Source organism: Falco cherrug, chromosome 2 (genome assembly GCF_023634085.1).
Source record: "Falco cherrug isolate bFalChe1 chromosome 2, bFalChe1.pri, whole genome shotgun sequence".
Lineage (NCBI taxonomy): Eukaryota > Metazoa > Chordata > Aves > Falconiformes > Falconidae > Falco > Falco cherrug.
Genome location: NC_073698.1, coordinates 83954388 through 83982221, shown reverse-complemented (window position 1 = coordinate 83982221; position 27834 = coordinate 83954388). Strand labels below are relative to the sequence as shown.

Genomic DNA, 27834 nt, shown 5'->3' with positions numbered 1-27834 from the left:
ACAAATGTTGCAGAGAACAGTTTCAAATTTCCCGTTGGTTTTAGGTGCTCTTTTGAATTTGAATATAGAAACATAATCATGTTGCTTATAACCAGTTTTCCAGTTCATCAGTTTACATGTGTCACTATCGCTTTATATTGAATAGAATTAATTCTCTACAGCTCTGTAATGGTGTATGTGTGCACATATATAAAAATATGTAATGGATAAATTGATTTCTTTTCCCATGAAAAAAGATGTTTTGTGGCTTTTTGGAGGGCATTGGGAAGACTTTGCAAGGAAAGAAGAGGATAAGCGAATGGCTCTTGTTCTCTGTAACAAGGTGAAGTACTTTACTTCAGGGCCTGACACAAAGGTGCTGGGAGTCCGTAAGTTTCATTAAAATCATATGGGATTATGGATGCTCAATATACTTAAAAAATGAGGCTGTCTGTAACTGGAGTGTCCAGCTTCCAAGGTACATTAAATTACCAAAGTAGTTCCCTTCCACATAAGTCCTGTCATTAACTTAAAGGATTTTTACTTTTCTATCTAAAACTTAAGATAATAAATCAAAAATACTATTTAGATCAGTGTTTGTAAGGCACTTGGATACGTATGTACAATATGGTAGGAAAAGTTGAGTCTTTTATTAATTGTGCATTCAGGAGTGAGAAAATGTGCCACAAATGAGGCATGGGCTATGTACGGAATGGTGAAATTTTGGGCATTTACCTTGCCTTTATCTTTCCTGTCTTGAATGGAACAGGAGTCCTATGGAAAATAACATTTGCGATTGCGTATTTTTAAAACTTTCTCATATTGCTAAGTGAGGGGAATAAAAATTGATACGTTTTTAAGGTGTTGAACAGCTGAAAGTCTAAACAAGCTGAAGGCTATGCCTAAGACTTTATGGCTTAGGGTGTTTTATTTTGTTTCTTGAAGAATTCCAGGAATAGCATCCACAATACAGCAACAATGGCCTTAGGGGTTTTGTGCACGCACACAAGCTTAGTTGCTAGGGTTGGAATAGTTTTGATATTCACAAGTGGTAAAGGCAGGAATTGTTATGGAATATTAACTTGGGATGACCAGAAGGTGTTTTTGTCAAGACCTTTTTTTTGTTTGCATTTATTTACCCTGGTTTCTGGGAACATTACTTTAGGGGCATTAAATCTATCCGAAAAATACGTGTGTTTGAGTATGCTGATTTGCAATAATGATAAAGGAAAATAAAGATGTAGATAGAGTCAAAATCATAGGCTTTTCCAAAATTGGGGGTGGCTTGTTCTTCTGTCATAAAATAACAGGCTTTCAGTCCTGACATGTTCTTCCTCTGAAGTCTCTGAGGGGACCCAAATGGTTGTCAGTACCCAATAGTCTACATGTGGAAACACGGGGCAGTATTTGCTGGTGAGTGGTGTTTCAGTACCAATGGACCGGGAAGATCACTTGATCTAGTATTGTAATAACTCACAGAAAAAATTCTGTCTTTTTCCTCAGCCATCTGGGTTTACCATGTAGGGAGACATTTTTTTCTAGATTTTCTCAGAAGATAAGCTATTCTGCCCCAGACAAGGGGCATGCATGAATCCTTTTGAGAATGCCTGCTAGGTTGAAGAGCCTGAGCGATGTGCAACAGCAAGCTGATACACTATTAAATGTAGGGAAAGTAACAAAACCTACCCCAAATCTCTATGCTCCAAGTCAGTGGTCAAATAGATAAATCTTACTAACCTTTCAACAGTCCCAAGCTAAAACTGTCCTTATCACTCCTGTATACTCCCTGAGGTCGTCTATTAAACTATAAGTTGCTGCACATGATATCTAAGAAGAAATGCCTAACTGTGGAACATGAATATCCCACATTTTACCGGTGGGAAAAAATGTAACTCTAATCACACTGAGAAATTATTAACCAGGCTTCCATAAATGTATCCTTAGCTTCTAAAACCTGTATTGGTGAATAAGCAACTTGGCTTTACAGGTCGTGATGGGCTGATTGCTGTAGGTTGGCATGAGGCAGCCACAGTGGCAAGGGGTACTGCTATTAGCCTCTCCTGACTGTGTCCCCGTCATCTTGGAGAGATGTGCTCTCCTGGTGACGACACACGGCCACCATTCCTTCCATGCTGGCAAACTTGGCTGCCTACTGTGTGTACGCTGGACCGTCTCAGAGATGACGTGTCCATCTCTGAAAGACCTTTCATATATTTCCTACTAGAACTGTGCCTCCACTGTGCTTTCCAGCTCAAACACAGACCAGTGAGTAGTTTCACATAATGATAGGTTGTGGTATCGTTCCAAGTGGCACAAGCTGGCTGTATTGCAAATGCAATCAAAAGGCCAGAACATTTACTATGCAGATTGCTGGAGTAAATCTTGGCCAAAAGGAGGCAGAAAGCTGCTACAGAAAGGTCAAGTTATGATTAATATCCTGTGAATGCAGCTCCGCACAGTCTTTCCCCTGAATAATTTATCTTGTAATTTCACCTAAAAGCTAGTGTCCCAATAAGATGTTGCCTGTGCCCACCACCTGTTCTTCACAAAGCTTGAAAGAGTAGCTCTAGGATGGATAGAAAGTCTGGAATCCCACATTCAGGTTCTTGAACTCTTTTGCTTCTAGCGTCACTGGAATTACACATCTAGCTGGAAAGAGGGAGAGAGGTATCAGGTATGGTAACAAAGGTAGTCTGAAGTGAAGATAAATGGTTAAGGATTTGTTTATGTTTGAGTAGGAGCTGCTTCTTGAGGGCTTCTGTGTCCTCCTGCTGTTTGTGCAGCACCCGCTAGTATCACTTTATGGAATTGCCTTGTCAGGTCATGGCCAGAAGGGTAGATAAGAAAGCTTTGATCCTTTTCTTATAGTCAGCATAAAGTATCATAGTGTAGTGTTTGATAGGTAGCCTTTAAGTCTGGAAAATTCGGATTGCTAGCAAAGACTGCTTGAGGCCTTGGGTCTCATAAGGTATTTCTGCAATGGAAATCTGTATCGTCTGTCATGTCCTATAAAGCTATTTTTAGCAGTTACATCTGCTTCCTTCTAGTTTGGAGCACTTCCCACACTGATCCATTGTGCTTTGAACTTCACTCCTCCAGCTCTGTGCCTGGCTGCTGCCTGCTAGCCACTTTTGAAGACCACTGCCAAATCTTTGCTGTTGCTTTTTGTGCAAACTAGACTGAAGCCAGACAGCCTGTTCAGCACTGGCAACTTCAGCTGCATGCCCTTTTCCCAGGAGACATGCACCTGAGGCACTGCACGGGCTGTTCCGAGAAGGCAGAGAGTTTTAAAACAACCAAGAAAACCATCCCAGATGTTCTCTTCCTTTGATGAGCAGAAGGAACCTGTCACTTTGCCTGTCGTACAGTGTATGAAAAAGGATGCCGATCCTGTGTGTGCTCCTGTCAAGCAGTCTATATAGGTTTTTGCTGAAGTTTCTCATTGGATTCATTGGGGTCCTAGTAAGATCAGGTGGCAGCACACAGTTCTTCTCTCGCTGATCTAAGTTCTGGTCCTCAGCCATAGATGATATGCATGGCTGCTCCCCACAGACCGTGTGCTATTACTTTGAGCTGTCTTGGATAGACACCTCTGTTACAAATCTCAACTTGGGAAGCAGAAGGAAGCCTCCACATATTCCATACCTCCTCTGCCCTGCTGAAAGTGATCCTCAGGACTCTGGTAGCTGATGCGCAACCCAGTCTTCAGATGGCAGCGCAACCTGTGAAAGTGAGAGTACATTTTCTAACTGGATTTTGGTGAGGCTTCTTCCTGCCTGCTGCGAGAATTTTGGAAACTGATATGCTTACAGACAGAGACTTTCCAGTCATGCTCATTTTGAGGTAGGCACACAGGGGCAACATGCTGATGTATTTCATGGTAAGGTTTAAACCACCTTTATTTGCTGTTTGTAGAGAAAAACATTGTAGCATTTTATTTAATGAAAAACAAAACAAGGCAACACTCCAAGCTCATCTCACTTTCTGATTAAGCTGTTTATATCCTCTGGTAGGTTTCTGGACAGGTGGCTTTGTGAATAGCTCATTTTATACTGTAAATGAGAAGCAGGATAATTTTGCTCACATTTTGTATGCCTGCACTTGAGGTAGTTGTGCTGCATCCCCTTCACGTCAGTGGAAAGAAATGGATGTCACTAGACAAAGATTCCTCTGTCCTTTTCTAAAATCTTCTCGTGAATATGAGGTGAGTCATGCCCTAGAAATGCCTGTTTCTCTCCATTGCTTATAGAGTGGGGCTCGATGACTGGGTCAGAATAAGTAAGAGAGCTGATAGGATAGAATCATAGGATGGTTTGAGTTGGCAGAGACCTTGAAAAATCACCTAGTCCAACATCCACCTCTGTCCCCCTGCCTTGGGCAGATGTCTCTCCTAAAGTTTTTTTACGCCTCTGTAGAGATGTCATATACTGTATGGTAACATACCTTTCGTGTGCATGAAAACAGACTTATTTCTTTTCATTAAAATCTGAATCCAGTTCCTTTGCTAAATCAAATAGAAAGCTATTATCATGCATAGCGGAGGATGAGTGTTATTACACCATACTGTTTTTGCAGAAAGACAAACAAGCACTTAGCATCTAACGGGCTGAAATAATCGAGAACTGGATTTCTCACCTTCTACGCACACACACACATGACATACACACATTTCCTCATTCAAAGCACTCACATGCAAGGTACAGGTTTCCTTCTCCCCAGACCCAGAGGGCATATCACTGGCTTGGTGGATGCTTTTCCAAATGGCTGCTCTTCTAAATGCTAGTTCCCTTTTCTCTGGCTGCAGCCTGGCTGCAGTTCCTCAGGAATCTTCCTGCAGCCCCCTTGCAAAATGCAGATATATTTTAATTTTTCTTCAGTCATGAAGAAAGCAAAGTCAATGACAGAATTTTACCTAGTGGACTAAACTTCCGATTGATAGTCATGAGCTTTTCTGCAAATTGAAATATTTGATAAATTCAAAGCATCTTCTTTGGAGTACTCTTAATTCAGCACAGTAGTGAAAACATTTGAACTTGAAGACTTACAAACAATTTTTTATTGACATTTTTGAAGAATCCTCACCCATTTCTGTAGAACATACCTGCTTCTGTTTTCTATAAGAAATTTGTGTTGGGGGGAGGAAAAACAACCAAGCAAACCTACTGATGTTTCAGTGAATAATTTGCTGCAGCTAAAAGAAACAGATACTTTTTTGTGAGAACATCTGATTAAATAATGAAAATAATCCTCTTGGTTTATCACACTTTTTCTGTTTTAAGTAGGGTGAAGCTTCCTGTGATAGTGCTGCAGTACAGAGCACTGCCTCAGGGATCTCTCACACAGTCAGTCACACATGACGGCTGCTGTCCAGAGCAGCCTCCAGTCCCGGTGAACAGGGGATGGGGTGTTTAAGGAGGATGGAGACAGGCCATAACCAGATCACAGAGCACCAGCTGCTGACCAGTAACAGAGATGATAATGGCTTCAGGTGTCCTGTGTGTGTTAGTTCATTCCTGTCCCACGCATCCTGGTGTCAAATGCAATCATGTCAAAACTTTGCATGTACTAATTTAAGTTCTCCTAAACTCACTGTGTTGGTAGTTGTAAGAAATGCTAGCCGTTAGAAAGAAGGATTGGGACACTTGCTGGCATTGTACTTGCTTTCTATTTTTAAGAGAACTCAATATCAAGAAGTGATTTCTTGCTCCAAAATGCCAAGCCTGTGTTAATGTGGGGAATATACCACAAAGTATAGAGACACAGGGCTCTTAACTTAAAAAGTATTAAGTATAACTTAAAAAGTATTAACGTAAAGTTCAGTACTGAATGAATACTGCCTTCATACACGCTGTGACTATGCAGTAAGACTGAGATGACTCAAGCCCTAAGTCATATTTTCATGGATGATTTAACATTGTACAGATTTTTTTTGCTTAACAATAGCAAAAATCTTTTTTCTTCCTTCGTTCGTTGGTTCAGATCTGTTTGGCTTGTTTAATTTTGCAAGCTGACGCATTGAATTTTATTTCCATTCTTACCCTGGGAGGGTATAATCTTTTCTGATTAAATGCTCAGCCAGGAAATTGAACCACGTTTACTCAATGATGAGTAAAACAAAAGGAAAAAGTTGCCACCCTGTTGTGTCATTCTTCCCCCTCCTTGCCTCCTGTTTGTAAGTATGTTAGCTAAAGCAGTGTAATATAGAGAAGATTATTAAATATTTGTTTATTCCAAAGCATCACCTAAGAGTTAAATTCTCTCATTTCATTGTTTTGTAGGATCTCTGGGGAGGTTGTGCTTGTGTTCACAGCTGTCTGGTGTACTCTACCTTTGGTCTGTTCTGCACTTGCGTCCCTGCCTGCATGGATGCTGCCTTTCTCCCAGCATAGTGCACTTGAAAAATAACATGAGGTTGTCGGGGTAGCAGCCAAACAGTATACTCAGCAGGGAGTTACAGTGGGCAGTGGTGTTCTGTGTTGCATGTGGTATGTAACCTGACCATTTGGGCAGCTGTGTGAGCCTAAAATTCTATAGCAAGGAAACAGAAAATGTCATTTTTATTTTTCTAAAAATGCTTTTTCATGTTACTTGAAGATTTTTGTAAGGGTTGAAAAACAAACAGGTCTCCGCCTGTAGTAGGAGCATGGTGTAATGAATGCTTAGGCTGGCTGCACTGAGCTTAGTCTTAGCTGTCTTATTTGTATTATCAGGCATGTTAATTTATTGTTTTTTTACCCAGTAAGGTGGAATACTTCATAGACTCCATAAGCTTTAACATTATTGGTTTTGTCCTCAAACACATGATTTTTGAAATGTTATTACACTAGTGCTAGAAACTAGATACAGCTTGCAGGCATTGACTGTGGCTGGAGAGAGATCTGCAGTCCTGCAGGTATATGACAATTTTGCCAAGACATTACCAGAAAGCTGGAATTGTGCCTGACCTAAAAAATAAACTGCTTCTGAATCCATTGTTTCTGTTTGATTAATGAATCTCAGTTTTTCTGATTATTATGAAGTCAAACACACTTATACTACGTGTCTTAGGTAGACTTACAGAATTAGAGTTTCAGCTTTTCTCTCGGCTTTTGTTAATTCCAGTGCACTGATACACGTTTGTGTGATGGTATTCTGTGCTTTTAATGTCTCTTCAGACAATGAGGCTGCCACTCATACGTGGCCCTTGCTTTAATGCAATATAAGAATTGCCAGTTCATAAATTTTCCTGTTCCTCTATCTAAAGATCTTTGAAATTTGTTCTTAACCAAATAATCTGCTTACTATTTGCACTGTAATACTGACTAGAGCTCTCACTCAGTCTAACCCGTGTGCCATTAACTGAGATCACATTCAACAAATCTGGTTTGATTTTCTCTTCTTGCCACTTGATTTCAGTGTCTTGAGTTGCTCTTCCTTACCTTGCAAATTTACTGGTTTTGTGCAACAAGTATTTCCAGGTGCTTCAGTACCTCCTGGCCCTTAGTTTGCATACCTGGGCGTGTGTACTCTGCAAACACATCATTGAGAAGTGAAGCTGGTTTTTCTTGCTCCTGTATACCGTATTCTGCAAGCAGTATGCTTAAGTTAAAACAGAAAGAGACACAAGCTGGCCATTACATCTCAACATGGCAAGCTTTACAATTGGTACAGGTTCTTGGTATGATAAAAAACTTTATATGTCTTTCTGCCATTTTATTAGACTTAATGTTGGCAGTCTTTCCCTTCCTTCCCCCGTATTAAGCTTGCATACAGCTGTGCATCTCAGAAAAGATAAAAGATAACTATGAACATGGACCATGTTTTGGTGGTTGCCTAATGATGTTGTCTTACTTTTGAATTTTATTTCAGTCTGCCATGTGAATCAACTCAGCATACACGAGACTTGTGTGTTTTAAGCAGCACATATGTGAAATGTGCTTCTTTTCATTTGAGTGCCAAAGCTGGGTGCGTTGGGCCAAAATCACCAGTGTGTGATACACAGCGTGAGCACTCAGCTGGGAGGTGGGAACTGTGGCCTCCTGAAGCATGTGTAAGAGGCAGCAGTGCCATCAGTCCTGCTCCTGCTGAGTTTCCAACTTGGCTGTTGTCCCTTATGCAGCTTTGGTTTGGGCAGTGGTTGGTGCCTTTTCAGATGATAGATCCCAGCTTCTTATGTGATAAAAGTCAATTACAGTGCACCATGCCATGCTGCATTTGGCTACTGTTGGTGCCTGTCCCGGAAACTCCCATGCTAGTAAATATGTGTAGTGCAGGCTACATTTCTCTGCTGGCAAAGAATTTCCCACCAGCAGTAGGTGAAGGCTCTGTCACTCAAGCGATGTGAAGTGGTGCCATGGTTCCCATGCCACTGCAGTCAGCGCACGTGGAAAATGCTGCCTCTGTTGCTGAGTCACTAAATTGTTCCACATACTGGCTTCTGGCTAAGTAAACATAATGGCTTAGCGGTGGGAGCAATTTCTTGCATCAAGGAATTTGATAATAGCACCATTGAAGAAAAGAGGATAATTCCTCTCCCTTCATCTCGCTTCCTTTTGGCTCCGCCCCGTGAGAGCAGGATGCTTCTCCTGCTTGCTGAGGACATGGGGGAGAAATGAGGGGAAAACATTCTGGAGTGCAGATGAAGGTGTTGGTTTGCTGGGTTTGGCAGGATACATGCGGCAGTGACAGCAATGCTCGCTGCACCTGTGGTAACTACAAGTGTCTCTGATGGCAGTGGATTCATTGTGTGTCCTGTAGCTCTTACCTAATATCCCTCACAACGATTCCATTTGGAGGGTGCTGTATTTCTAATTCTTACAAGCAGCTGGCTATGCTAGCAGTTAGCAAAAATAAATGGTATGTTCTTCCTCACTGTAATGCTTTTTCTCTTTTTCTCTCCCCTCCCCCCCCCCCCCCCACCCCACCCCCACCCCCCCTTAAACAAGCCTTAATAATTCTTTTGTCTTAGGAGGGTGAGCAAATACTCTCTGGATAGGTGTGCTACCTATATACAGTGGATGCAGGTATACTGCAGCATAAACTGCACCTTACTATTCACTTGTGTCTAATTTTGCTGTCATGTGCTAGCAAGAGTCTGTTATTTCTAATGCATCTTCTCTGAACAATAGCTTCAGAGAGGAAGACTACATTCAAGAAATCCCTTTTTACAGGGATAAGAGAAGTGGGGAAAGCACATGGATAGTCCCAGTGAGCAGTTTTACTCCTTTCCATGAGGCAAGAGAATGCAACCACATACTTGAGAGGCTTACTGTCTTGCACTTGAGTCACTTCACTCATTCCTCCTCCATTACTACTTCCTTTGCAAGTATAACATTAGATCATTGTTTTACTCTGACTTAAGAAATTAGTGCTCTATCTACATACTGAATGTAGATTAGAACTAAGCTCATTCTTTTAGAGGGCTTTGCATTTTTCCTGTGTGTTCTAATTTGCATTTTAGTGCTCTTCAATTGCTCTGTTGAGTGAAATCTTCACTCAGTTTAGGATGAAAACAACTACATTTCCTAACCAGCCACAGGGCTGCTTAATAAAACATCAAAAGTCTCTTAAAAGGAACATTGTTGCTTTCTAAAAGCTAGCTGGCTGGTTTTGTTTTTAAACCCTAGGTGGGTTCATAATTCAACTTTTGTCAGCTAATTCATTCTTGACTATTTACAGAGAGAGACAAAAGTAGTGCAGGAAAGGAGAAGAGCAAATTTTCCTGTTAAATCTTAATGTGAAATACAAATCTGGTCTCTAATCATGTGTTCTCTAAAGCAGTCTTTAGTGGTAGCTTATTAAAAAAAATATCTCATTACTTATTACTCTCCTTTTCTATAGAGCAAGGATTCCTGCTGGGTTAACAACTATGTGTATAACGGAGATGCCCACCACTTGCCCTGCATATATGGGTGCTAAACCAGATGGTTTCCTGCTGTGAGGCAGGTGATGCTTTGGTATGTCTTGTACCAGCACATGGCAGAATGAAGGCAGTGTTACCAGCGTCAGCACAAAATTTGTCTAATCAGACAGGAGTGAAGTAGGATGCAGGGACAAGGGGTTTTTGACTAGACCTGAGTCACGTAGGGTAAAGATGCCTGCACTATTTTCAGTCCTGAAAGACAGCCTTGCAAGAGTATTATTATCTAAGAAGTGGGAAAACTCGGCTTATGCAAAAGTTAACTGCTGCTAGTGCTTCAGCTGGCTTGGGGCAGAGTACTGCCTCAGCAGAGGTCACGAGTGTAATGTGTTTGGAAGGGATCTTGTCTGAACAAATATGAGCTTCTCTTGAGATAGTGGCTGAAGCTTCAGCAGCTAGGCCGTGGCTGGCTAGGAAATCTATTGCTTTTGAGTAGCAATTTCATAGTGCAGAAGAAAATGTGGGAGGTGAGTCTGAATCTTAATGTCAATTAGCTGGTTAGTACACTTATGTTAGATAGCCTGCGGATGGAGAAACTGTCTATCTCAGCATCAGATACGTTACTGCAGTTACGTGCTCAGTGTTGTGCTGGGAATTGTGCTCCCCCAGCAAGGCAATGAGGGAAATTTGGGGATGCTGGGGTTTAAGGCTGTTATTGGTGGGTTTTATGCCTTGCTAATGCTGAGTATGAGATCATTAAGCAGGCTGCTGTCCCGGCTCTTTAGGCAAATATTTTTGCGAATTCACAAGATATTTTAACCTACCTAGAGCTGGTTGAACACATAAGCAGGTAAAATGGCATTTTATGACAGTTGCTAAATCCCACTGTTACTTGACAAAGGCAGTTAAAACCCGCAAGATTTTTGTCATAAATAAGACTAAAGGATCTATTCCCAGGTCTGTTCCGTAAAAATTAGAATTGTGATTAGAATAAAACTTCAGTTGATTATAGTCTTTCTCTAAGAATAGATTTTACTACAAACATCTTTCTGTTAATGTGGGTAACATGAATGTAATTTGGGTCTATCTGTCTATTTGGTAAACATAATATTCTGCATTATTCTCTATACTGCAAACTCTAACATAGTTTCTGTTGTCTTTACAAACAAGACTGTAATAATTTCTATTCAAAATTCACATAGTTCACCTAAAAGGTTGACAGTCAGCATGACATAACAGAATTTTGTGGACTGGACCACTGTCCAGAGAATCTCCTCTGGTGTTTCTAAGCCAGTTTCATCTGGCAAGGAAGCCAGTGGTAACTCAGAGATCAGCTGCAATGTCAGGTTGTGCCTGTGGGCAGTGAGAATAATTCTTCCATTCTCCCTTTTGTTAACCTCTCGCATGCTTCCTCCACTCTTCATGCCTTCAAACCTCTTTCCACCATCTCTGGTGCTAACCCCTATATCTAACTTCCACATCTATTGCTGAGCATAGCCAGGGGCCAGTGTTGATTTGTGGCTCAGAAAGATCTCTGTTCGTGTGGGATTTAGATCCCACCTGCTTTCTGTCTGCAAGTGTTGCCTCTGCTTCCAGTGGTGTGTGTTCTGTGGTTTAGGATTTTCTCACTGGTGAAAGCTGTAAGAAACTTAATGGAATCATCTTTCAGCTCATCTACATCTGGCATAGGAATGTGTAACACCCTCTTAAATTTTAAGTCCATCTATTTGTCAGTTTGTGAACTTATCACCCTTACCAGTGCTTAGTTCTGCTCTGGAGTCTACATGTTTGACCCTATGCTCAAGATGGCTGCTCCAGGTGGCAAATGAAATAACTGGATTCCCAGTTATGGCATGTCACCTTAGTAATTTTGGATTTCATATGTGTCTCCCTGTATTGATAGAAAAATCTTCCAGGACAAGCAAGGATAGGCGATATGCTTAACCAAAGAGAATTTTTGTGGCTTTCAGATATTGTGATAGGACTACTAACCTCTTCAGAGTTAAAAGAAACAAGCTCAGAAAATGTGGCCAGATGTCAAGTTAATTATTTGAACTGTTTTTTTCTCTGCCCTGGATTCCCAGTACCAGAATACATCTTACAAAGTAGAGTGTTCTTGTCAGCCTCCATATCGTCCCACTGCACTGTTTTTCTGCAAGAGCCCTAGTTACTTGTATCACATCGTCAAGACAGTAATGGTGCTGTCAGCGACCACTTTTAACACTTTTGTTGTTTTACATTTCTTGTATTGCTCATTCTTTCTCCATAACCTTAGTTTTCCATTTTTCAATAACACTTGGCACTCTTTCTCAGTTAAAAAAAAAAAAAAAAAAAAGCCTGTCAGAATAATGCTGTGTGTCACCTACGCTACCCCTGTGAGGAAAACTTGTGAACAGAAGTTTGGAGCACCTTGACCAGCCAAGTAACTTAGCTTATCCTCCAACGGCTGAACTTGGCTCTGTGGGATTTATGCCAATGGCCATGCTCCACAGCCTACCGATGTTAGGGTCTGTATGGGCTGAAAGTACCGTTTTCACCAGACATTTTGCTAGGCAGTTCAAGAAAGAAGCTAGCCTGGGTAGAACAAAGTATAATTCACATGTTGGATTTCATCCTTTCACTTACAAGTAACTTGGCCTTATGGCAGTCATAGAAACAACATTTTCAAGAATTTAAGAATAAACATAATGGTCCAGTGTTTGAGTTTCTTTGTATGAAATAAACACAGAGAACTAAACTATTTTTTCTCCATGTGTGTTTTTATTATTTGACTTTTATATATGTAAGATAGCAACCTAGCCAGAAGTAGTAGTCTGTGGGTTTTTTCCTGACTTTCAGTAATAGTAAGTTCATAATTGGCAATCCTGACTTGTATTTCTGCCTTGCATTGATTTGTTGTGTGCTTTCAGTTCATGTGTGACCTTTGTCCCATTTTCTTACTTGATGAGTGTGACACTGATCGTTGGATCTGTATTACAGAAACAGTAAGATTTATATTACTGCTTTATTAGGAATAAAATAGGTAAAAATATTTATATGACAGCTATATATACTTCATGATTTTTTTTATTAATTTGATTCGATTAATTAATTAAATATTAACTGGAACAGGTTACAAAATATCAGAAATTCCCATGCTCATGTAAAACTAACATAAGAAAAAATCTCCTTTGAACTTGAATTGTGATATTTGTATCCTTTACTAATAAATAGTCAGATAACAGAGGCAATGGGGTGTTTCAGAACTCATATTCTGAAGTAGTTGGTGAAAAGCAACACAAGAATTTCACTTGATGTCATTGGCAACAGTAGTTGCTGCTTCAGTGGATGTTAGGAAGAGAAACAAAAGGATATCCTGTCTTATATCCATAGTTGTGTTAGACTGTGAATGCTACTCCTTCAATTCTCTGTGCTAGTTATCTTTGTCAAAACCTTTCCAAACTGTTGAAAGCTAGGGAAGCAAGGGCTGCTTTAAAAAAAAATTAAAAAAATATTGAATTTCTTAAAAGCTGCTTTAGAAGAACAAAAACCAGCCATGCATAATGTAAAATAAATATGAATTAAAGCATATATGCTCACATATATATTTGCACTTACATATGATGATGTGGATGCATTTTTTGTGTATAAATGGGTTAATGTTTGTATACTGTGTATTATATGTGTATGCTTCAACACACAATGTGCATCTGTTCACACATCTTAATTTTTTTAAGGGAAAGTGTCTTGGAGGTCATGCCTTGTTTTGATATGAAATTCTATGTTTACTTATGAGATTGTGAGGGCTGGATGTTCCAACCAGTTAATTAGAAATTTTAGATGTTTTCCAAGTAGCTTCCTGGCGACCCTTTCCAAATAAGGTCAAGTTCAGAGCTGCAATATGGACTAGGGTGTCTCTTCTGGTTTTGTTTGACAGTGGGTTTCTGTTCAGAAATGACCAAAAAAAAGAAGAAAAAAAAAAAGAAAAAAAAAAGTTAAATTTGTCTTCTGGGTAGCTCCATTGTAATAAGTCACTGTAAGTTCTAGCTGTATTTACCGGAAGGGAATGGGCATTTCTAGAACATGTCATCCTAAATTGTCTGCAGTAAGTGGATAAATAACTCCTTGAAAGTTCCTATTTCTCTGTGTTGACAGTGAAGAGAGTATAATGGATGACTTGCAGAGGTGCAGATGTGTAATTGTTTTGAAGTGTCTTACCCGTAGTACTGTCCTCTGAAGCCCTTCCACTTGTTAATTTTTACTTTTCCTTTAAAGCAATCTCAGGCAAATGAGTAGAATCATTTCTCCCCCTCACCAGCATGCTTAGTACTGTTAGGATGGAAGTATTACAGGGTGAATATAGTCATTTAAATGTATTGCAGTAGGAAGATAATTGCAGAGCCCTTGTGGGAGTATAATAATCAAGCATGAGTGAGTAAATAAACAACAACATAGAAAACGTGACATATAAGTAGCCTGTGAGATAACCTGGCAGTCTGCAAGCCGTTCTTTGGTGGCTTTCAAACAGTTATTAGATTAAGCTTTTCTCAAGTCAGACCGTGATAGTAATGCCAAAATCACCTACACTTGTTTGTTTTGACTTTCAGGTAGTTTGAAAAAAATATGCCCGGCTATCTTCTGGCTCCAAACTGCAATTATGCCAGAAAGTTTATTCTGCAGATGCTTGTGAATGGAGCCTGAAGACCAGCAGTGTGCCAGTGAGCGTCGGCCACGACACAAGAGCATTCGCTAGCCAGGAAAATGACGAGCTTTCTTGAGGAAGAAACAAAGAAGAAACCTTAATTTCTTGCATAGTTGGAAGGCAAAGCAATACAATCTTGACTCTTGGTTAACTTAAAGAAACATTTTTCAAAAATACCTCTGGACTGTGTGGATCTTTGATGCAAACGTGCCTTTGGACGTGTGCAAATAAATCATTGGAAGAATCAATTGGGCAAAGGAGTCATTGAAAGAGTGGCTGCTGAAGAATCATGACAAAGCACTTGGAGATCATCAATTTGTCATTTTTGCTGGAACATGAAAGGGAAACAATATTGGGAGTATTGAAGAGAGATGAGTATCTGAAAAGAGTTGAAGATAAAAGGATAAGGTAACCCTTTTTATTACTGTTCTTAAAAATATGGTCCATGGTACAGATATTTTTGTGGTACCCAGTGAAGATTTTCTAGATGCCTCAGGAGAAGGATGAATGTTGGGAGGTGGCACAGTTAATTACAATCAAAGTCAAGTGTTAAAAAGGAAGCTGCTTGCTAGTTTGGCCCTCTGTAAAAAAACCCTTGTGTTTGTTGCTTCAAGGCGAAAGAGTAAGAAAGAGAAAAAGTGGGAAAATACACAGCAGAGGTTTTAAAATTTGAGATTCTGTAGATTTTAAATTTTGAGATGGAAGGCTTTAGTAAGGCTCTTGAACTTTCTTCCTCTGAGAGGAGGTACATGCTTTGTGCCTCCAGAGCTGCAGGAGGGGAAGTTTGGAAGGTGTCACAGGGAGAGAAAGTAGGCGCCTGCCTCTGTGCACCGGCCCGTGCAACACGGGGCAAAGGCGAGATAGTGACCTTTTTCTCTCTGTTGCAGTGTTTACAGAATAGGGAGGAGGAGGGACGCTTCATTTTTCAAATGTCTTAGATTTACTAATAAATAAATAAAACTAAATATCTCAGGTATAGATCTGAAAAGTCATTGATGGGAGAAGTAGAGACTCAAGGTGTTAATACAGAGTCCATGTGTTCTTTTCTGAGGGGAAAAAAAGGTAAAAGTCAAAATTCAAAGAACAATGTGTGGAGGCAGGCTGAGAGTCAGCTATTTTAGATGACTCAGAGTGGGTTAGTTATCGGTTCTGCAAAGGTTCATATGCTTTTCCAGTATGTTGCTGTTGTTACTTCCTCTCGCTTCTCCCCACTGCCCTCTTAAACTTTTATACAGTGCTGGTTCTGAGAAATGGGCTTAGCGTGGATGTATGCAGCACTTGGTGTTGACAAGGCTGCTGAGTGTCATGGATGACAAAGGGAAGATTTTGAGCATTTGCTGGTTTCTGTTCATGTATTCCAAGGCCAGACTGCATTGCTCTTCCCATTGAGCTGCTAAAAAGCATTTTAGACACAGTGCCTTGCAGAGACGCACGCTCAGCGCTTGCTGAGGCTTTTTTGTCTAAAACTATTACTTGGAAATCCATGCAGAGTTAACCTCCTGTTTTGGAAGTCTTTCTACCTTAAGAGAACCAAGTCTAAGTGCAATGCCTCTATTGGTGTGCAGCCCATTTAACTGCAGAATATTGTGGCTCATCTAAATGGAGTGGGCTAAAACTGGTTGCTGCTTCTGTTGCAAGACTGGAAGGAAAGATGTTTCTTTATGGCGGTGTGGGCAAATTAATCATTTCATCTCCTTGATGATTTGTCAGATGAAGAAGAAAACAGATGGAGCACTGTTTGTTCCAGGCATTGTGCTCTGTTTTGTAATAGGTTAAACATTTCAAAGTCAGTATTTCAGTTTTCTAAGGTGGTGGCCTTGGAAACGTGACATGTCAGTAGTCATCGATCAAATGCATGGGTATGAAGTGCAATGGTGTATCAGACCACTAGTGTCCCAACCCCTCAGAAAGCTTTCTTTTCTACTACTGTCATTTCCCAGCCTCAAGTGGAAAGCTGAAACTCCTGAGGTTTTGTGGGTTTGGTTTCTTTTTGTTCGTTTAGGGGTTTTGTTGGTTTGTTGTTTGTTTTTTTGTTTTTGGTTTGTTTTTTTTTTTTTTTTTATATGATGCCTTACACCCTCTAATCTTCTGCTTTTTTTTGGCACTACTGGAAGTCACTCTGCCAAATGTACTGTTTGAGAACCCAAGACACCTGTGAGGATGCAGTTCAGTAAAGTGGCAGGCAGTATTGCCTAATCTGTGTTTTGGTACAAATGGAAAGAGCACCCTAAGAAAAGGCTGAAAATGAAGTTAATCTAATGCCAATTAGGGTAACGAATGATGCAATGTGATGCTTATGCATACTTCTAGCACCTATATATGAACCAATTGTTTTTTAATTCAGAGTATATTTGGAGAATTGCCACTAGACCATACTGTGCTTGATAATGGTGGAATGTAGTCTATAAAAGACTGCTGAGATGTACAAACTGTAAAGAATTGGGTGGGTAACTGCTCCCTAGGAGACTTCATAATTTTTTGTTTCTGAATACAGCCTGGCAAGGATATCTTTAATTATGTCTTATAAGTATACTTCAGAGGAACATTTGTTGTCTTTGGAATTCCATTTGGTACAATCTGTTATATATTATATCGAAGTACTTTGCAGAAGAACAAGTCCCTTTGTATTTATTTTCAAGTCATTTTTCATGCTGGCAAGATGCTTACTTCTACATTGTACTGAAAAAATTTTATTAGTCTGTTCCACTCTTTCTGAATCTACCTTGATATTTCTTTTCTGTTCCTTGTTCATCTTCAAAAGCCATCATAACTTGAAAGGATTTTTCTGTTAAACATGAAAGCAACAGTAAGTGTAGGAGGATGTCCTAATAATGAAATTGTTAAGAGTTATTTCCACTAATACGGCTCATGCTTGTGTTCTGGAGTGCAGTTGGCTATTCTTATATTTTTACTTGACGTACAAATATTTCACCTACATGTGAGAGAAACATGTAAGGCAGCAAGTGCTCTTTCTGTGGTCTAGTTTTAATAATACAAATAAGGAACCTGCTTAATAAATATTAGGGTATATGTTCTTAACTTTAAGTGTGCATCTTGTGTGACTGGAAATTTGCTTTGAATATTGATTTAAAGCTGTTAGTAGATTATTTGTGCAAATAACTTACAGTGTTCTAAACATTGCTCTATGATGTTTTTTATGTTGGCCAAATGACCATCATGATTATTTTCAAATGTTAAGTTTATTTAGATGAAATAATTAAATTACATAGAGCTAGAATAGCTAAAAATAGTGAACTTGACCATATTGAAGGTGAAAACGTAGGGGTTTTTTTAACATGTGAGTTGCTGGGAGAAGCTTGCATCCAGGTAATGTCAGTCAAGGCATTCTAAACTGAATGGTTTGGGCTGAAACGTGTCTTCTTCCTTACTTCCCCATCCTTCTACTATTTCACTATTACAAAATAGTTTTATTCTTTTAGGACCCTTTTTAGGCAAACCTGTATCACATTTAATATGCAGCGTCACAAGTTATTAATCATTCCTAAATTGAAAGCATGTATTTGCCAGAAGAGGGGTGTACCACATACGAGGTGTGTTTCATCTAACTGTTGTTTATTTGTTTCAGTTCCAGCAGCAGCCCCACTGCATCCTTCCTAGCTGTGGCGTTACACAGGGAGCTGGGTCTAATGGTCATAGCATTTTGCATTTGAAGCTAGCTCTTCATCTCAACCTCATGCTATCACAGAGCAAACACACAATACACACTTACTGCTGATGTATATTGCTCTCTTTCCTTGACTATTTTCCTAGACACCATTTAAAACACAAAGGTTCTTCTCATTCTTTACCAGGCAAAGCTGTAAACACCGTGGTTTTAGAAGAGGAGATACCAGCATAATAATTGTTGAACTGAGAAAGAGAAGGAAAGCGCCTGTTTCTTCCAAGGATAAGGCTTTTAGTGAATTATTACTTGAATCATTCCCTCAGCGTTTAGGTTGCCAGAGGCTGTATAAGAACTGCACCAGCCCCAGATGTGTTTTGACAAGGAAAGCTGGCGTTCCTGCCTTTTCAGTTAACTAAAATGGTATCTCCTTACAGGTCTGAAGAGATCCATAGAAGCAATTTAGGGTATTAACTTCATTACAGTATAGGAGAAACTGTTAGCATGGATACCACCATGTGGTAACTACGGGCAAGTACTTTAGAAAAAAAAAATTGAGTAACGGGAATGTGAATTGACTTATCTACTGAGTATACATTTGGACTTGTTTATAAGCACAAAATGATTGCAAGACAGCATATAGTATGGTATATGATCTGTGTTTTTACGAGGCTGCCTATAAATATTTGAAGAAAGAGCCCTTATGTTAAAACATATTGCTTATCCATACGTGTATGGGAAGTTGGGAAGCTGCTTGTCTGGCAGCTATCTCATTTGCCAAGTGGATTTAACACTTTGTTATTCCTTCAACCAGAGACTTTTCCATCAAAAGTGGTTACTTTGCCAGTACTCTAAGCGTAGAGATGCCTATTTTGCTCTACAGTGTTCTTCAAAAATGAAGATCCTCTATTGATGAAAGAATTTCTGATGGTGACTAATTCTCATACCCTGGGTACAATTTGATCTATCAAAGACTAGTGAGAAGCTAATAAGCAATATGCATTTTATTTTTTTCTAAATCTTAGTAACAGATTTAGATGAGACGATAAGGGAGTTACTCAGAAAAAGTTCTGTCTGTGAAAGTTTGTCATTGTTGTAATATTCCAATATAACTTCAGTTCCATTGCCTCCGATCCTTCTGTTCGCTGGGCTCTGTTCTGCCATTCATTATGTCAGTTCTCTTTTCCTTTGCAAATTCATTCTTTGCCTTTGCCTGTATCCTTTTGTTGTCACGATATACCTCCCTATTCAAATATTCTTAAGACAGTTTTCATTGTACAGATCTGTTACATAAGCAAAATGTGAATATCTGTGCTTATAAAATAAGAACCTGAAAAACACTTCAGCTACTCAAATGGCTAAATTTTACAATGCAAGGAGAGCTCGATGGAAATTTGTAATAGCCCATCCCTTTGTGAACTGTCAATATTTACTGTTACTTTCCACATACTGTGTTAGACAGTGGAGGGAATCCGGCTAAGTTTGGAGGAGGTATTGGGAATCAGTCTGGAAAGGAGTTTCCATTCTCTTTCAGCTTCCAGAAGTATGTTGATACCAGTTCCTGCACAGAAAAATTCTCTAGTATCTAAATTAGCAGCTGCACATCTTCAGAAGGAGTATGTGTCACTTATCTGTGTAGGAAGCGGAACTTTGTTAACAGCACATGCAAGACTGGAGCAATTTCATATATTTAAGCTTTTTACTGGCTGAAGTCTTTAATTATAGTTGGTTAAAGACAAGTTTTTGATTTTTTTTTAGTGTAATTTTTATGACTCTGAACTCTGAAAATTTAGAATGTGAAAATGAAATTAAGAATACCTGATGCATTTTAAGATGAAAAAGGTTTTTGAAATGGGAAGAAAGAAGGTGTAGGAAAAATTTGAAAATCAAACTGAGGAATCGTGTGTGCCATTGCATTTCACAGTGGTTTTTCAAACAAGAGAGAGGAGATGAGGTAGAAAAAATTTTCAGAATAAAAAGCTTTCCAAAATCCTAGTGAAATGAAAAAAGAATAAGAAAATCAGTTTGGTATTAAAAAAAAAAAAAAATTACCTGACTGAAAATGGATCGTGCTTACAGTTAGAGGCATTCTATGTCTCTCGTGCCTCAGAAGATAACATTCGTTCAGGTGAATGGCTTGGGCAGCGAGTGGCTTGCCTCTTGCAGCAGTATAACTATTCTACTTTTCTGTATTGGGGGGAATAAATGTTTTCTAGGGTAAAACATGCTATTAAGAAAAAAATGGATCTGTTAAGATTTGTCATTGCTTCTTTCTGTTTGCAGGATTATCAGGGTTTGGGAATGGTCCATCTCTGGAGGCTGCATTTGTGAGGGAATGAGCGCCTTTGCCTGCCTCATAACTTTCAGTGTCAGTAGGGAAGAATCAGACCGTTTTAGGGCCTCTTTTTGTGCCTCTTGCAGGTGGTGGGCAATGTGCCAAGAGCCATGACTGCTTGCTGCTCCTTGGTTTGTGTTTTGTAGAATTGTGGCCCTTGCTGTCTGCATTTTTTCATTTTTTCCCTCATCTTTTCAAGGCATCATGTTTTCATATTTATTTGTTAGAGGGACTTAGTCTAGGATCTGAGTAATTTCTCAAATTTGGTGTTGGCTGTCCTTTTTTTCTCCCTGCTTGGATATCTTATGTGGGCTTTATAGACCCCATTCAGAAAGGCTTAGACTAAGTCATTCAGTGTTACCTGGATTACTAGTTAGAATGGAGCTCTCCTCCAATGCACTTAACATATTTTCAGAGACAGTAGAGGGATCTTAATATAAATTCACAGTTAGAGGAATGGTTAAATATTCTTCTGTCCTTGGCAGTCACAAATTTCTTTTTAATAGCTATCTTCTATCAAACAGCTGTTGTAATAAATAGTTTAGAAACCTCAGTGTATGATAAGATCCTTTTTCTCCAGCAGCATATTAATTTGGCTTCTGCTGAGTTTATTTTCATATTACTAGGAGAGGATTGATAAAGATTAATTCTCGTTCAGTATTTGAGATTAAATATATCTAACTGCATTAATTACATTCCTTTAAAATTAAGATTTCAAATCTTAGAATGACAAAAGGGAATTGGGTGTTTATAATGCAGCTGGTTCCTCTCTTGGGGGATAAAGAGTAGTGGCTACATGCTGTACTTATTATCCCTTTTCAATATTGTGTAACTAGTGCAGATAGGCTGTGCTTGTTTGGAGGCTGTTACGATGATAGATTTTTTTTTTCAGATGACTCACCCACCTTCTCCTCCTCTTCCTGGCCCTTGAGACATTTCATTTTTTATTTTCTTAAGATCAGAACATATTTGTTACAGTCAATCAGTGGTTCAATTCAACAAATAGTATAGGGAATCCCAAAAGAAAGCTCATATCCAGTATATCTGTCTGTATATTGTTTGCTTGCTGGTTTAATTTTCTGGTTTATTTGTTTGATTAAATGAGTGGAGAAGCTGTGGGTTGATTTATTTTATCTCAGTTCCCTGAAAGTCATCAAAGGCAGCTCTGTATTAAAAAACATGAAAACAAACACTTTTCAGAATTCATGCTGTTAGCAGATCAACTATCATCTGATAAGAATTCAAGATTTTGTATCACATAGGCAGTGGAAAATAGTGTTGCAATCACCACTACTAGGTAGTAGGAATAATGCCTTTTTAATGTCAAAATAATACTGGTAAGTTTTTCAGCATGTTGATCTCTAAGCAAGCTTTTGTATAAAAATGCACTGTTTATTGGTTTGGGTTGATAGAGATTTCCTTATTTAAAATTTGAACTATTTAATATGCAGACTTTGTGCCCAATGATGCTGCTAATTAAGCACAAAAGACTGTGATAGTTGCAGGGAGGAGGGAGAGGGCTGGAATGGAAGAGGTTCAGTGAAGATTTTCTTTCAACATTAGACACCTGGATGCGGCTGGAGTTCCTGAAATGCAATGGGTCACTGTTGATTTTATTTTTTTTAAGTAAAAATTAACCACTGGAAATAAATCTGGTACAAAAAATGAGCCTTTGCTAGTTCTTAGTATTTTAACCCTTTTAAGATTTGAGGATTAACAATATTCATCTTCTGAGTTACTGTGACACTTGGGCAAGGTTCAGGTGGTTGTTCTACATGCAGATGTTCCAGTCCCAAAAAAAGCTGGGACCCAATCGCATGGTGTTCACATGGGACACAATCCCATGGTGACACATTAAAGGACCAGAAAATCACTGGGAGTAGTCAGCACAGCTTTACGAAGGGGAAGTTATGCTTGACCAATTTGATAAACTTCTGTGATGGAAATGACTGTCTTGGTAGATGAGGGGAGGGCAGTGGGTATTGTCTGCTTAGACTTCGGGGAAGTCTCCCATAAGATCCTCATAGATAAGCTGCTGCTGGGCTCCTTAGTGTAAGAGAGACGTGAGTATACTAGAAAAGGTCCCATGAAGGGCCATGAATATGACTAAGTGACTGGAGCATCTCTCACATGAGGAAAAGCTGAGAGAGCTGGGACTGTTCAGCCTAGAGAAGGGAAGGCTTAGGGGGATCTTATTTATATGTATATATATATAAAGACCTGAAGGGAAGGTGCAAAGAGGATGGAACCAGGCTCTATTCAGTGATGTCCAGAGGCAGTGGGCACAAATTGAAACACAGGAGGTTCCACCTGAACATCAGGAAACACTTTTTCACTGTGAAGGTGACTGAGCCCTGGCACAGCTTGTCCTGGTAATTTGTGGAGTCTCCATCCCTGGAGATAATCAAAAGCTGTCTAGGCATGGTCCTGGGCAGCTGGGTCTTAGTGGCCCTGCTTCAGCAAGGGGCTTGGACCAGATGACCTCCAGAGGTCTCTTCCAGCCTCAGCCGTTCTGTGATTCTGTGACATACTGGAGCAAGTACAGTGAAGGCAGACAAAGATGATTAAGGGCTTGGAGCATCTTATCGGGAGAGATTGAGATAGCTGGGACTGTTCTGCCTAGAGAAGAGAAGGTTCAGGGGGATCTTATCAATGTGTATGAATGCCTAATGGGCATTAAAGAAGATGGAACCAGACTTTTCTGAGTGACGTCCAGTGAATGGGCAAGAGTCAGTGAGCACAAACTGAACTACAGGAAATTGCATCTGAACAGAAGAAAAAAATGTTTTTTATTGTGAGGGTGGTTAAACACTGGATGAGCCTGCTCAGAGAGATTGCAGAATGTCCATGTTTCAAATAGCTGAAAGAATCCAGGGCGACCTGATATAGCTTACTGCGCTTTGGAGCAGGAGGGTTGGACCAGATTGGTCTCAAGAGATTCCTTCCAACCCTTCCTCAACTGTCCTATGATTTTGTGTTGTGGACTTCAGCACTGAAAAGATGAAGCTTGTGCAGGGAAGGAGCTTGTGCTTCAAGCAGTTGGGAAGTTCTGGCAGTGTATTTTAAAATAATACTTCACTGGGGGCAGCATTCAGGGCTTTACTGAATGCTGGTTTTAGAATGAAGCATGTGACAGTGGGTGCGTTTATTTGTAGAAAAACTTCCAAAGACCTTAGCAACACTCGGGACAGTACACTGTAAAAGTAGTTCTTGCAGATGCTCTTCATACCCTAATGCTGTGACTTACCTTAGAGAATTTTCAGTATTAATAACTTAAACACATTCTTATTTAGAACCAACTATTTTATTGAAAAGATATGGCTGTATGATGAGAAATAATATTTATCTGAGAAATTGGGTGAGCCCAGGTGTATTTATTTGACTACACTTCTCTAATTTTTGTGCCACAGAAATGTTTCCCCTCTCCTTTCTTGTGTTTCAGGGAATCTAGAAGGACTTGTAGCATTCAGTTGCTTATCTTGAACTCTTCTGCTTACAATTTCTCCTTTCTGACTGAATTACCAATACTCTGTTCATAGCAATCTGGTCCAGCTAGCTGAAAACAATTTCTGTGCTCCAGCTGAAATGTCTCAATGTTAACAGCTTATATCATGCTGTCAGAAGCCCTCAGACTTTGTTGTGTTTTTCTTAGTCCACAGTGTCTGAGTTCTCTTATGTTTCATTGTGAATGAGGGAAGGGAAGAGTAAAGCCTGTCCCTTCTGGTTGCAAAGAGAAGCTTGAACATATCCAGGGAACTGAATATGATGTTTTAAATTTTTGGTATCATTTTAGTATTGAATCAATCATATGACTCAGAGGGGAGAGGATTTTGAAATTATTAAAAATTTCCAAGATTTTCAAATGCCTAAGTTGACATTATTGTGGATTGGTGACCCCCTGAAACTCTGGTAAGAGGCAGGTAAACAATGAGAGAACATTTTGTGCACAGAGTGTTTAAGGCTGATCTGCTGTCTTCTTCTCCAGAGTCTACGTTGTCTCCCCAGTACTAGTGAGCTGGTTTTGCTGCTGAAGGAGACTCGGAACAAACAAGCCGATGGAAAGGGGGGAAAGTAGGCTGTGGTGGGCTGACCTTGGCTGGCTGCCAGACACCCACCAAGCTGCTCCCTTCCTGACCAGGACAGCAGCAGAAAATAGGGTGAAAAAACTCGTGGATCAAGATAATGACAGGCAGATTGCTTATCACTTGGGGAAAATGTATTTAACTTGTTGCCACTAAAAAAAAAAGTAGGGTTCAGAGAAACAAGGACAAAACTGAAAATACCTTCTCCTCAATACCCCACTTCGCAGGCTCAACTTCACTCCTTTGTTCCAGAGACTTCTTTCTCCTCCTCTGCCCCAAGTGGTGCAGGGGAATGGGGAGTGAGGGTCAATTCATAACGCTTGTTCTCTGCTGCTCCTTCCTCCTCACACTTGAAACCCCTGTTTCAACATAGGTCCTTTCCACAGGGGTATAGTCCTTCAGGAAAACTGCCTCTGTCTGGGTCCCCCATGGGATGCAGTTCTTGCCAGGAGCCTGCTCCAGCAGGAGCTCTCCACAGACTGCAGCTTCCTTCAGGGCATGCTCACCTGCTCCAGCATGGGATCCTCCATGGGCTGCAGGGTGGATATCTGCTCCAGTATGGTCCCTTATGGGCTGCAGGGAGACAACTGACTTCACTATGATCTCTGCAGGCTGTAGGGGAATCTCTGCTTTGGCAGCTGGAGCACCTCCTCTTGCTCCTTCTTCACTGACTTCATGTCTGCAGGGCTATTTCACATTTTCCTCACTCCCCTGTCTCAGCTGCTGTGCAGCATTTTCCCCCCTTTCTTAAATGTGTGATGACAGAAGTGCCACCAGTATCGATGATGGGCTCAGCATTGGCCAGTGGTGGGTCTGATTTGGAGGTAGCTGGAACCGGCTCTGCCTGAAGAGGCACAGCCCCAATTTCATCTCACAGAGGCCACCCCTGAAGACCCCCAACTGCCAAAACCTTGCTATGCAAACCCAGTACAGATGCAGAGATAGTTTTGTGGGGGCAAGCTGAGTATAGCTGAATCTATTAGTGCTTGCTTGTTGTGTGTAGACATAAACCATAGCTGTCACCTCTGTATCAGTAACTTAGACCAACTGTTTGAGCTGACCTATGAGAAGTGAGTAGGAAAAGTGAAGCGACTGAGGTGCCAAAGAGGCCACATGGAAGTAAGGAGCAGTCCCAGAACTCCAGTTGTGCCGCGTGTCTTTTTCTACTGTCAGCTCACAGGGAGAAGGTAGAACAGAAATTGGTGCGTGCAACTGAAGGTGGTGATCCATGTGGCAGGTGCAAACTGGATCTGCCCTTTCTCTTCTTTTTCATGGGTCCACATTTTCTGTGCTTGAAAGTCTCCTGACAGCAGCATCCCCCATTGCAGCTCTAAGCCCTGTTCATTGCGTGGACCCAGCACAGAGGCAAGTGGATGACTTAAGCATCTTCAGGAAGACAAAAAGTAGGTGAGAGGGACAGAAACACTAAGTATTGGCCAGATTAAGAATTCCTGATGAAGGACATTCAGCTGTGACAGGGGGTTCTTGGGGGTAAACCTGGAAAGTGCTGCAATACCTCTCAATGTGTGAAAACACGATCCAATCTTAAATTTTCCTAAGATCAGTTGGTACTAAAAGTGGCTCTGCTAAAATAAAAGGGCCATGTAGCACAGTACTTTGACAAATTCACATTGCTGAGAGGGGAGACAGTAAATCAAGTGTTTTGTGAATGTTGTTTGATATTTAGTGAAATGTAAGTGAGCATAACCTCAGGGGTAATTAGATGTCTTCACAAACATTGAAGGGTGTATTTGTTACTCAAATGGATAAGTGCGGTATCTCTTTAAAAATACCGTGGTCGAGGGTGCTCTGGTAGCAGGGTGTTGGTTTGGGGTTGGGTTTTTTTCCCTTAGCTCTCAGTCCAGAAGCAGCAGATTAATTGACTTTTGCTGTTTGAAGGCAGGCTTGTTTAGGAGGTAGATCCAAGGAGGGGGCAGCAAACCTGGTGACCATCTGCCTTCCCTGTGCCTAATGGCAATATTGCAGTTCACTTGGTAGTTTCTGTAGTGTAGGTCACTCGCCTGCATTTGGAACTGGCTGATTGACAGAAGAAAATGGATATATACCTGTAACTAAGTGTATCTCTGCAGGACGTAGGCAGATGTAAGATGCGATTGATAAACTGCCAGACCAGTTAGCGAAGTGCCAAGAAAAGCTGTGAGGCCTGGGCAGACTTTTGAAAGCTATGGCATGAGAGCAAGGCTGTTTGGAGTGAACATGGGAGAAGGGTGCAAAGCAGAATCAAGAAATCGCTTTTGGACAGAGGCCAGCAGAGGAAAACGCTTGACAGGATTTGTAGTCACTGCCTGGAGGGATTGGACAGACCCTTTTTCAAAAGCTGTCAGAGGTTGAGCATCTGCAGGCCAGGTGGCTGCAGAGCAGCTGCTGTTCATGGCATCCCAGTGGGAAGCAAAATGCTAGCCTTTTAGCGAGGCAGCGTATCCACAAACAACCTAATTCTGTCAGAGCTTAGTCCCTGGTGGCTTAAGCAATGTTCCCAGTCTTCTTCACTGGGCTGCAACCTATTATCTTTTATTGGTTTTATCTTCCCAGCGGTCTTCTTTTGACATCTTTTGATTGATCTTTAGGTGAAGCCAGTAGCCAGTTTTGTTTTTCTTTTTAAATCCCCCTTAAATCATATATGTGTATGCAGAGAATGTGATTTCAGTGAGTCCGAGTGCTTCATGGTAGAGGGACTCTGGAGTCTCTTGGCTGATGGCAGTGCATGAAAGAGAGTGTAAGGAAGGGTGAAGTAACGGGGACACAGCAACACTTGGGCATGTAAAACTGAGAGAACTTAGCAGCTGCTGAGCTGGGCCCCTGAGGAGGAGGTATTCTGGGGTAGGGTGGAGTGCAGGAGGGGTTTGAAAGGATGGAGCAGGGGTTATCAGGGAGTCAGGAAAGTCAGATGGGCATAGAAAACTGCCTCTCCTGTCATCCTTCCTTACTCTTTCTCTTAAAATTCCTTTTTTTTTGCTGTTGGAAATACAGTAGTTACCTCTCATGGCTATTTTCTCATTAAGGACCCAACTCATGCACCATTGAAATTGCAGCCTTCAAAATCTGGTCGTAAATGCAAATATTTTTATCCTGCAGAGTCAGTTGCAGAACTAGTAATCCACAAGTCACGTTATTTATACTGACATTCTCCTTTTTTTTCTTTTTTTCTAATTGTAACATCACACCATGACACCACTATCTATTTTGATGTTTTGGTTTGGGATTTCTTAGGCTTTGAATAGCCAGTGCAAAATTGCATATGTGTTCCTAGCTAACTCTATGTTGGCATAGTATGAA

General features: G+C 40.4%; 1 protein-coding gene across 2 annotated transcripts in view; it reads left to right on the top strand.

Annotated features, from left to right (window-relative positions):
* The window catches only part of SYTL5 (synaptotagmin like 5), a 94424-nt gene that overhangs the window by 15256 nt on the left and 51334 nt on the right, over nucleotides 1-27834 (top strand). For both annotated transcript variants that reach the window (XM_055703027.1, XM_055703028.1), the window contains exon 2: nucleotides 14404-14906. In XM_055703027.1, the coding sequence (XP_055559002.1) occupies nucleotides 14788-14906 (119 nt within the window). In that variant the 5' untranslated portion in view covers nucleotides 14404-14787. The remainder of the gene's footprint in view (nucleotides 1-14403; nucleotides 14907-27834) is intronic.